This window comes from Schistosoma haematobium, chromosome 3 (assembly GCF_000699445.3).
Source record: "Schistosoma haematobium chromosome 3, whole genome shotgun sequence".
NCBI lineage: Eukaryota > Metazoa > Platyhelminthes > Trematoda > Strigeidida > Schistosomatidae > Schistosoma > Schistosoma haematobium.
In genome coordinates, this window is record NC_067198.1 from 35932900 (window position 1) to 35945780 (window position 12881).

At 31.4% G+C, this 12881-nt stretch overlaps 1 protein-coding gene across 1 annotated transcript in view; it reads right to left on the minus strand.

Annotated features, from left to right (window-relative positions):
• RRP12 (pre-rRNA processing protein) overlaps positions 1-12881 on the minus strand; it is a 30582-nt gene that overhangs the window by 13483 nt on the left and 4218 nt on the right. The window contains exons 6-13 of the mRNA XM_051213745.1: positions 12047-12478; positions 9731-10161; positions 7746-8140; positions 6817-6968; positions 5678-5730; positions 4049-4142; positions 2501-2968; positions 463-822 (exon numbers count right to left, since the gene is read on the minus strand). Coding sequence (XP_051069747.1) covers positions 463-822; positions 2501-2968; positions 4049-4142; positions 5678-5730; positions 6817-6968; positions 7746-8140; positions 9731-10161; positions 12047-12478 — 2385 coding nt within the window. The remainder of the gene's footprint in view (positions 1-462; positions 823-2500; positions 2969-4048; positions 4143-5677; positions 5731-6816; positions 6969-7745; positions 8141-9730; positions 10162-12046; positions 12479-12881) is intronic.

Genomic DNA, 12881 nt, shown 5'->3' on the forward strand with positions numbered 1-12881 from the left:
GGTTGGTTGTAGACTCTTTTATAGCTTTCCTTATGGCCTCACAAGTATTCAGAAATTGCCGTACTTGTACTTGTGACTTTCTGAGACTTCTGTCTTTGGCTCTCGACTGCAGTAACTCTCATGCGACGATCCGCCACATACTACTTTTAAGCAATATTGTGACTAGCACGTAGCTATTGAAAGTATTGTGTGATACTCAGATCGAGATAATTAATTAACAAGGTTTAAATCATTCACCAATTAATAGGTTAGTATAATTGAGACTTTGAACCAGACGTTCTGTGTGATGGCTAGTGACATTTGCTATATGAATATCCGGACAGAAATAGTCGGTTGGAGCCAGGATGATGTGACCAGTATATATATATATATATATATATATATATATATATATATATATATATATATATATATATATATATATATATATATATCAATTCATGCATAAATAAATACGCTTACTTGTTCAGATATAAGACTACCACGTGGCATAGACTTTGTTGACATAATATCATCATTATCTTCTCCATCAGAATATGTTAAACCTCCCATTAAAGAAGAGTTAGTTGATTTATTGTTGAATTTAACATTATCATCATCTTCAGTATCTGTATCATCATTCATAATATTATTCATTATAGTTGGCGGACGTGAACTTCTACTGTCAAAAGTTAATAGATTATTTTGTGATTGATATATTGATAAAGAGGATTTATCTTTATCCCATACTTGTTGACCAGCAAATGCATAGACAAGGTTGATTAATAAATTTCCAGCTAAATTTCTTACTGTTTGATTTAATTCACATAAACAGGTTAATATCTAGAGAAATTAAAAATACATATATACCATAGAATGATAGAAGATGAACGTCACAATTCGAATTAAACAATGATTTACGAAAAAATTAACGCAACATGAAGGGTATATTTGTATGTGGAAGGGTTGACTGAACATATTCATTCAGTAAATCCTGCGAACGAGAAAGGAATCACCACAAAATAGTTACAAAGGTAGAAAACAATATTATCCCACTTCCGACTAGACCTGAGATGCTCTAGTGGATTATCATTGATTTACGAGTCTGGAATAATGAACAATGAATGGCTGCAGCCAAATATTTTCATATGTATAAATAAGCTGAACAGACTTTTTTCTCAAGGCAATGAAAACGAGCTAAACATTTCCACGTTATTGACGTTGAAAATAACGAAGGGAGATGAGTGATTATTAAATAAATCCATATAAAGGAAAAATTACGTAGAATGGTCAGCTGACAATCTTCCACAGCTAGGTTGTTATTAGTCAAAAAAGAGGAAATTTTAAATGGTTCAGCATGTTCAACACTAATGCTGTAAGAGGATAACTGATTGAAAGGTATCCACAGTGGATTGTCGAAATAATATATAAGACAATTCAGTGGAAGCTCTTAGCGTTTCTTATTCAATGTAAGAAGTTATGGGAACTATTTAGTAATTAAATCATACAAAAACTCGAAAACTCACGTACTATCGCATTGATATAAATAACTAAAAAGTATTTTAGGTAGCATTTGAATTGAAGAAAGAATCTTTGTTTACGTCTCTAACAAAACTAATGCGATTTGACTGTTAAATTTTTGATTTCGATATACATACCTTTTGGAAAATTAGATGTAATTAACTGAAATTATCTAACACGAGAAACTCGATACAAAAGTTTAACAACAACAAGCGTGTATGGAATTACCAACTCTTGAATAACCACCTTGGTGAAAATTATCACTGAACTGTCAGAATAGACATAGGGGGAATAAGATATTAGCCTGTGATATTGTAAATCTTTATAAATCTACTTATTCCCCTATTAAATGTTAACTTATTTAGTAGGCACAGGTTCGCATACTTAGTTTTGAGCTGCATTCTCAGTATGAGGGGCTAATTACTAGTAGAATATAAATTGGATTAAAGCACGTTCCATGCGGGACTACGTTGGGGCACGCTGATTGGCTATTTCTTAAATAATCAGCACGGGTGGATACTTGACGAATTCTCTGAAATCTTTTCGTGTAAAAACTATAAATATACTAACATTTTTCTTATTACAATTCCTACTTCCATCTACCCATGTTATTTGAAATATAAATTCGTTCCTATTCAATCATGTTCTGATTTGAGGACTTTTCGAGTGAATAGGTGTCCAAGATTAATAAGCAATAGGAATGGCTGGGTCGTAACAAGAGAAATTATAACACTAATCGTCCTAGACGATTACCTTAACCAAAGTAGGTGACAATGGGGTGGGGTTGAAACCTTAGACTAACTGGATGAAAGTTGAACAGCACTAGATAGCTGTTTTATCGTAAATGTAGGTCATCTCAGTAGTAAGCATTTACGACTTTGTCAACAATCGAATTTAAAGCCTTCATGCATTACACTAATTATTATTCTATATTTTTGAGAAAAAAATAGGAAAAAAAATACATAATTAATCTATCCAATATTCACTAAGACAAACATACTTCAGGTAGAAACATATTTGCAAATTCTTTTAAGCGTTCATTATCCATTAAATTTCTCGTTGTCAAATTCTCATCACTGGACTGATTAGTATTATTAATAGTATTCAATTCATTAGTGACTATACGTTTAAATAAATGTTGAATACATCGTAAAATAGATTTCCATGGTATAAAGAATTGTGATAATTTATTAGGTTTACCAATTTTCATTTCACATACTGATAGTGTAGTTAATTTTTCTTCAATAGTTTCAGTAAGATTATTGTCGATTTTTAATGATTTATCTGTTAATGATGTAACAGTTGTTGAATTATTAGTGCCTGGTTTTCTTGTTAAACTATAAATCATACGAATAACATCATCAAAGTGTAAATTTAAAAATTCATCTGTTTGACTAGTACTTCCAGCACAAATACTCTCCAACACACGACAAACACGTTTTCTTAAAGGTTTTGATAATTGAGGATCCTTTAATTTAAAGAATGTTTAAGAAAATATTATTGACAATTATGAGCAGAAATTAAAAAGTGTCATATGTAACAATACCATTTTACAAAATGAACTGGGATGAAGTTTACATAGATTGACTGCCACTTATTATACATATAGAATATTGTCTTAACTTAATTGGTAACGAAAAATCAATAAATACATATCTATCACCGATCAATGTAGAAGAATTCTAATGTATCTTTGACTAACTGGAGTATGGCATAACACATAAGTGTTCTTCACAAAGATCTCTCCATAGAATCCATTACAACATATACTCAGTTGATTTGACAACACGAATTCAATTTCCATTTAACTGGTTAAAAAATTACGGAGGATGAACTAGAGATGAGTGATTTATAATCGAATGCAAAACTAACTACAGCAAGTACTTAAATGAATGAGATATTGAGAAGTATTTAAGATAAGTTGGTTGACTGAGGAGTCCCACAACAGGACGAAACGGCGGTCCAGTGCTTCCAAGTTTTCCATAGTGGTCTAGCTTCAACTGACTCATGATCTCAACCATTGAAGAAATTATTTATCAAAAAAGATAAGAATTATTAGTCAACTCAGTATACAAGCGGTTTATTGAACAAAGTTTTCGGAAAAAATCAACAAACAAATTTACATTAATAGGTGAAGCACTGAAGACATTGCTTCATTTTAACAGTTAAAGACATTGAACAAAGAACATTCGGGTCTTATAACGAGCACAACACCACACCCAATCGCTGGGTTGGAATTCAAACATTTTACAGCTTTACAAACTTCGTAAATGATTTATCGTCACCACTTCATGTATTCGATACCGTGAAACTACAACATTCACATCTAGTGTCCTTTAACGATTAAGCTGCCGCTACTGCACTATTGGTTAATACTATTAATATGTTTATAATCCGACTTAAATGGATAAGTAGGAATTTGAAATGTTACATTGACCAGTAATAATAAAGCAAATGTTTGGTGATTTTTAAATGGATAAACAAGTTTTTTTTTCTGGAAACCAAAAGGAATTAATTCGAAAAAAATGCTTAATACATAAACACTTACACTTAAGTATTCATTAATTCTTTTTATGATTTGTTCCAATTCTTGTACAGAATTGTAAGCAGTTAAAATTTGAAATATTTCCAAATAAACTGGTCTATATAGAAAAAATAATAATAAAAAAAACGGTAGATATAAGTAATCAGTCAGTCGGTCAGCTACAACGTAGGACCAGGCACATATATGCATCGGTTCAAGTTACCATACCTCATTAACACAAGAAGATGAACACCGGATTCATAAAAGTAGTTAATTCAGAGGTGGTAATATATAAAAGAAAGATTGCATATAAGGATATAGTATAGGAAGAAAGAATTAGTTCGTAGAAAGAAAGATATGAAGCGATTTTTATCTCTTAGTTTAAGGGGAGACAGAGAGTGTATACACCGAAGGTGTATGCAAATGTGGGAATGTGTATGTATGTTTCAAAAAAAGAAAAGAACGATTAATAATGACTAAGGTATTAAATAAAATTTGCTTATTTTATTAGAGATTGTATCAATTAAAACGAATTTTTAAACTATATCACAAGTGATGAGATTGTGTTTCATGAATACGATGGTATTTTACCATTCATAATGCCTATTCGGAATGTCAGTTGAGACGACAGATCAAAATGTCTTGGAATCCCAAACATCTGTACATATTGTTGAAACAACAACAACAAATCCTCCAGGACAAGACAGATGGGAACAATGTAGCAGTAAGTAGTTATGTAACATGCAGAAAAAGTGGAGATTAAAAAGGGAGAATGAACATTCATCTATTTATATAATATATTCGAACAAAAGAACCGCCTTTAAAAAATTCTAATAACCGTCCAACAAGTTCACTGTTAGTTGTCTTTGAAAATGGTATGAAATTTTAAACAAAAATATGTTCAATGAAACAGTTGGTTCAGGTAGTATTGACAGAGGCTGATTACTGGTACCATCTAACACTTCGAGATTGGTATTAAATGGTAAAGAGTAACAATATCGACAATTTCTAATTAGATAGAAAATAAATTCAATAGTCAACACAACCCTATTCACAAACTGCACTAATTATATCTACGTTTCGAGTTAACTTATAGTCTTCTGGGAACACATTCGGAAGTATTTCGTTAAATATCAAAAAGGTTTCCTTATTTATTGACTGATGAGAAATAACTAGATAATCAGTACATAAAATTGGAATATCAGGAGTACGAAGTTGTGAAGTGGTGACTCAATGGTTAAGGTGTTGAATTTAAATCAATAAACCACATGTTCAAAACCCACAAATCTGCTTAGATTTAGGTAACAAGATAGCATAATACACTCGCGCTTAAACATAATAGATGGCACACCGCAGTATACAATAAGCATATGTACTTGGCAAACAATTACAAATAATAAATCAATAACCAACAAAGATTTCGATCATAATCAATGTTAAAATGTAAATTAAGGGATCGTTTTTGTTTCTAATGTTGTCGATTCATTATATTACCGAACTGATAATCAACATGATCAATAATATCAGGATAGGATACTGTATTAGTTTTAACATAAACTGATTGATAATAAATAACCCAATGAGATAGAGTAAATACCCTGTCGTTCATTCTTGTCAGTTAAAAATAATTAATATTAACAAAATACCGCTTACTCTTTTGTATTTTCAAATTTAATCATAGCAGTTTTTGTCAAAGAGCTAATCATCTGAAATTTCAAAAAAAAAACCCAGGGAAAACAAAACAATTACTTCACTATGTAATTGTGTGTGTGAAGATAAGCAATTTTTATACTTCTACAAATAAACTCAAATAATTGCATAGGTATGTATAGATACCAAAATATAATGATGATGGAGAAAGATGTCGTGAACAACAGCTTGGTCACATTTAAGATTATGAGGGAATAATAAGACCAAGTGATATTACTGATATAAGAAGGGTAGATGTAACGCGACTTTAGACAGACCGAACAGCTCTAATACACAATGAGATTTTAACGACAATAACTGTGTGTGGGAATGAGAAAAAAGTCAGGTGGTCTTCAAAGACAGATATTTGATATCTCAAAAAACATAAAAATACGAATAAACACGATTGTTTATTCGTAGTATTAACACGATCTTAAAATAGAATCAAATAAATGGCTTATTAAGTGAAGAATTCAATAGATATTTATGGTTTCTCATCACATTGTTATTTTGATGATTAATATCAGCCAGTAGTCAGTAATTACCAACCTTGGACAAGTTGCTACACCCTACATAAATATAACGAAAGGGGAACAACAAGGTTACAAATATAGAATGGTAAACAACAATGGTAAAACAGAGGAAATTTAAATATGAGAAGGGAACAACATAACGCATTACATACATAGACATAGTCAACGTAAAGATGGAATGATGAAAAGTGTGGAAACTAGAGTAGTAAATAAGATACTGGTCATAGTACCTCAAGAAAGCTAACACTTAATCATGGTTCTTATCTAGTTTTTTTTACTGTAGTACAACTCAGCAACTTTGTACTGACTTCGAGGTTTGAAACACATCAATGGTGTAGAGGGTCAGTGATAAGCATCAATCGATAGTTTAGAACTAGTTAGATGACGCTTATTTCTGATTTTTTGGTTCCATCACTTAGAAATTCAAGAGTTCAAACAACACTTGTAATTTTCTCCTGAACAGATAAGATAACAGTAAAATATTAGCTGAACCTCCCTATAGTTATTTTTACGAAAGTAGTCGATGACAGTTTTATTTTAAAAATAAAATTAACTAATTGAAATACTTACTTTTGATGATAAAATTGGTAGATAATATGATAGGGTCGCTTGTATTTTTTGCTTTAATGAATGTTGTGTAAATGTGTCCAGTGTTTCATACAACGATAACATATTTGGTATAGCTGTTTTAGCACCACCACGCATAACTGTAATAGCGAGGTCTTTTTTTGTGGAGAAAAAAAGAGAGGAATTGTATTTTGAACAGTAGCTACGAAAGTATGGCGGTAATTACATAAGTTATAATGACGATAATAAACATCTCAAGCAACAAGATAAAAATACAACACCAGAACAATCAACACTCGGATATAATTAGGATGGTAGATTGTGTAAAAGTATTACCTTTTTGCTAAAGCTTTATATATATTTTCCAGGTGGTTTCAACAGTTAGATTGTTTGACTTTTAACTAGTGAACTTTACGCTGGAGTTTTAAAGTACTCTGGTTCAGTCAGACAGGGTTACTAGCCTTTTCAGTTCTAAGTACACAATATGAGATCATACTTGGTAAATGAAAGAGACATTGCATTTATATAGTCGGAAAAAATAGACGAAAAATTAAGATAGACATTCAATGAGGGATAATCGTTGATTATATGTATTCATGGTTGTATAGTTTCTGAGATATTCAGGTTTTATCCAAATGAGAAGCGAAGATATGCAAACAAGAAAAACATTGTTTATTTATTATTGTATCTCTTATATCATCGCATAACCAGTGTAACCCAAACTTGAATACAAAACATGGAATTAATTAATGAGCTCTGTTAAACTATATATCTCTAAAAAAATCCGTCCAAAATGTTTCACAAGGATACACACAACCAGTTAAGCATCAGAAATAACATTAAAAGGATATGTTAATAAGGTTTAACAAGTGAGTAAAAGCAGTTTTATTGAATTTTAAAAATATTTATTATCAAAAATTACTCAAACTTACCATTACCAACAGCTAGTTTAGCTAATCGGCGAAATGTATGAAGAATAATTGGTCTTAATGCGGGAGCTGAATTCAATTCTTTAACTAATCGACATCCTAACCCACCAGTTGATAATTCTGACCAATCTATAGGGCTGTGATGTACAAACATGTTTAGTGAGGACCAAAGTTGACGAGCTACTTTAATTGATAAAGTTATTAAAGCATTATTTGGAGGCTTTGTTTTATCAGACAAAACAGTCGCTGAAGAATATACAGTGGCTACAGCAAGAGCTCTGTCGGCTAACGGAAGGATATGTTTATGAAAGATTGATAATGCAATTGGTTTCTGTGGTACTGCACGTGATAATAACGGCAGAAACCAGGATCTTTGCAGGTCAATTTTACCAGTCTCTCTACAAGTTGAATGAATTAAGAAAATTAAGAAGATTGATGTCAAAAAATGAAAGTAATCAATTTTAAAAAAATAAGTAGAGTTTATTTGGGATATCTTGCACATATGATAAGTTTCTCAACCAAACATTTAAGAATAAATGTTATGAGTATTGATAGAAGTATTACGAACTGAAAGGATAGACTTTTGTATGTTATATATAATTTTTAGCAAACTACCAGGATATTAGTAAACTTTGTTAGCTAGACCATGAACTGAAATGAACGCGTTTGATGTTCAAACCAAAAAGATCTTTTCTTTTGCAGTGTACATGAAATTAAGCCTTGAAAGTTTGATCTAACAATGGAGACATTTGAATATGAGCCAATAGACTTGAATTCTACTTAATCCAGTGTAATTGTAGTAGCGAGGTATTAGGTAGTTCAGAAGTGATTAACGAGTAGAGCACTAGTTATAAAAACTCCTTGGACATGATTTACATAATTCAGACATATTACTAAGTTCCCTTAACAAAAATTAAGGCAAATAAAAGTTTGTCAAAAATCATTAGCGATAATGAGCTGACTTTAACCACGTAACTTAAAATATTTTCTGAATAATTTATCCATTGATTAGCAACTGATGTCATGTTGTTCTGGTCCTTAGAGTTAATCTAATCTTATCAGTCAAGTCTCAAGGCGATTAATATTGTAGGTGGTCCCATACCATATAAACTGTGCTTGATGTTATGTTTGGAGGTAATCGATGGGGAACTTTGAACACACTTAATGTTAATTGATATTCGTCAGCAAGACATGCCTGAAATCATGAGTGATGGGTTCTGTATCTATATAAAATGTTCTTCAAAAGTACATGTCACAAAATATAACTATAGTTCTTTAGTGAAGTATACTCGTAATAAATGTTTCAGAGATACAATGAAAACTCCAAGTGAAACAGTCCAATTATGTCTATTGACGAGTAAGCAGATAAATTACTGAGACTTTAGACGGGTCGAAATAAAAACCCATGATCGACTCTTTCTAAATGTGTCTTCGAGTCATCTAATCCACAGAGTATATATATATAGTTTGACCAATAAACACACAAACTAAACAACTAACGTTTTCAATAAAACTTAAGAAAATTTCACAATAACTTTATAAACGTTAAGTGTATATGTAGAGATAACCTAATGATGAAAAAATGGCTCAGACGTTTAATTGAGGGAAGTGATGAGTATATCCGTCGACCTCCTATGTTAATGAAGACACAAAACGTGCACGGTATCGTCTTATGTTTATCATAGGTCCAGTTCTAATGATCGTTGATTAACTGAATTTGATAAGCTCATCTGTGCGCACAGGATTCTAGCTAAAAATCTATGGTTTGGAAAATTGTGTAAGGAAATTGGTAACGTTATAGTTGAAGAATGTGACTTTTGAGGACTTCTAGGGATGACTTGAATGGTGAAAATATAATAATCGGGGTGCAATAAAGTTTGTTAAATGAAGATTACATATCGAACTCTCCCTCTCTCTCATATATATATATATATATATATATATATATATATATATATATATAACCAGGTCTTATATAAGTAACTTACAACTCTTCAATAATCATTTCCAAAGAAAATATATTTCCCGGTAGAATTAATTCTGGACCGATATATTCAACGGCCAATAAACAAACACTATCCAATCCATCGATAATTTTCTCACCCAAATCATTTAATCCAATTAGAGGGAAATTCTCCGGATCAACATGGATAAGATTGATTAAACTTTTAGGCCCATCAACTAAACAATCCCGTAGATGCAAAATTACTTTCAATAATTCAACGAGAGAATTTGAATTTAGTGTTGTACCAGAAGGGAACACTTTAGAAATAATCATAATAAATCGACCAATTAAGCATAATATATGGTTCCATATTTCATAATGTGTATATTGAAGACCAGTAATAAAACTACATAAGACATTAGGAATAAAGTCTGGAAGTAAATCAGCTAACTGACATGATACTAGCTGGGGATCCTAAAATTAGAGGGTAAAGATAATATATCATAATATTTTAAATGTTACATAGAAAACTATGACTGACAGAATATCTTCCAAAGGGATCAACTTGTGGAATACAATTAATAGCTGATGAAAGGTAAAACCAAGTTAAAAATTCCAAATTCATGATTCAAGTAGTTGTGGACAATAAAATCGTCTACTTTCAACTAAGTTCCAGGACTTCGTCACAAGATAAGGCAGTATATCGCCTTTGCAGCTTCAAGGAAACATACTCAAAGCAAATGGGACTCAGTAACTACGTGTAGGTAAACATAACTAGTGTGTGATGGTCAGTGGCACTAGTTAGTAAGCACTACAATATACAGTAGAATTTGAAGACATTAACTTAAACATGGAATGCTGTGAAAGCGAGTGACAAGTTAACAGTTGGGAGTAAGAGTAAGGAACATTACATTTTGCTTATTATTCTAGAGATACATAACGTAAAACAACAGTGGAAACGAATTGGAATTATCAGCAATCTTTTTATTAATCACAAATGGCATCGCAATTACCGGTTGGAGACTTTGGATGACATTTACATTTACATTTTGTCAACTGCTAGATTGTGGATTTCAAAATTATTTTGAAAGTTTTAACCCTCGAATTCATTTTATATTCTCGAATCATATACGTTATTTATAACCTTTTTATGAACTACCACTAATGAAAGTACAATTTTGGTGTTCTTTTCGATAACTTTATCTCGATGTGCTGTTATGATGTGGTGGTTCGGAGCATTTCACATTCGTATTAGGTTTTATGGTGCTTATGAATGACCGGTCAATGTGTTTACTATCAGTTAACTGGGTGATTACAAAACTGACATGGGTGTTGAGAACCCTAAACAGCTAGCATATTAGATAAATATGAAGCAATAATCACTATTAAGATGGCACACAACATTATTTCTAATACAAGCATGTAATATCGTATGAAATCCCCATTACGTTATGAATGGCGCATAATTTTGAAGTAATAAAATGCAACTGACAATATATAGGTGGATCAACATACTAAGAAACCAATTGCATTTCTCATGTAAAATCGGTTGATATTTTTGTTCTTTCCTCGAAATCTTACGAAAATATTTGGCTATTAGGACAACACTAACAGATCTCATACAAATATCAGCTTCACATAGTAATGAAATCTTTAACGATTAGTTGCATTGAGTTAATCTACCCATTGAAAAGCTTAATTGGGTTGTCTAATTGTATACTTATTAGTCCTATTCAGTAATAAGTTTGTTAAGCAAGTGTTTTCTAATACTTTATCAGTTTCATTAGTCTGTTTAAACACAATACTAATGAGCGAATGAATAAAGTCAAACGAAATTTAGATTTCTAGTATTAGACGCTCTTATTCATTATAACAGCCTACCAATTTATTTCCCTTAGTAATAAAAACTTAGGTCGTCATTGGACAAATGTTATTATCAAAGTACGGAACACTTAAATACCGTTTGTTACATCCAATTGAACACACTATTGGTATGCCATAAGTTTTATACCTCACTAACCAAGTCATTTAGTGCACAGTAGCAGCCAGTGACATGTTTTTATCAAGTTATGAATTACAGCGACTGTATGAATAAGCCTTGGAAGTATGTTATCTAGCTACTGAGGATCTTGGGAATTAAAAAATGGAAATGGACAAGGAGATAAGTTATTAATAGGACGTTATGAATTCTGTGCTATTAACAAGGACAAAGTAGTAGCTTAGCAATCCGATGATATATATATATATATATATATATATATATATATATATATATATATATATATATATATATATAAAAAAGCCTGGACATTCAGAAATAAAATTGCAGATAGTAAGATCTATGAAATGGTTTACTTACAACAATCTCAGTAAAAAGTTGATTTAATTTTTGGGTAACCGGTTCTCTTAATTGTGGAAGTGGGGTAGATATCAACAAGGACATTAATGTCTTAACCAAACGATCTAAGTGTTCATTAGCCAACCGTTGAATACTGAACCGTTCAACATTTTCAATTGTTTTCTTCAACTCATTATCCTCAGTTTTTAAAGCTAACAATGAAAAATCACACAAATATGCACATCCTGAGATGAGAGCTTGTATCCATGAAATTAATGCATCTACTCCAGTACATGTATTGTTTGTAGAAGACATTGTAAAAACATTTGGATCATTGGGTCGACATGAATACAATGCTGTCAACAGACGTGCAGCTATATCAATAGGTAAAGTTTTTAATGATGGCTTTGAATCAAACATTATTTTAAAGCTATGAAACACTTTGGTTACAACCTAATGAGTAAAAGAAGAGAAATCAAGTATAGTGTGTACAATGGTTAACATAACGAGTTATTTATCAACATGAATAGATATGGGGTAAAATATGAAAAATAGCTTGTCAACTGACTAGCTTTTATAGTTTGCGATATATGCATTCTGGGTTTCAAAAAGCTTTTCAACTAAGGAAATCGGAAAAATTTTAGGAGCGAATATATAACTCAGTAATTTGGCCATGAATTTCAGGTATCGTATCATTGTTTAATGGTTTGAGACGTTACCGGGCATGGCTCAGAAAAGAAGTCAATAGCGGTCTTGCTGTAACTTTCTTACTTCTTTAACTGGAAGAATTCCTTCTGTTTCTCCTATTATTATTTTTTCACTCTCATACACTAATTCCTACTTATTTGTATTCTTT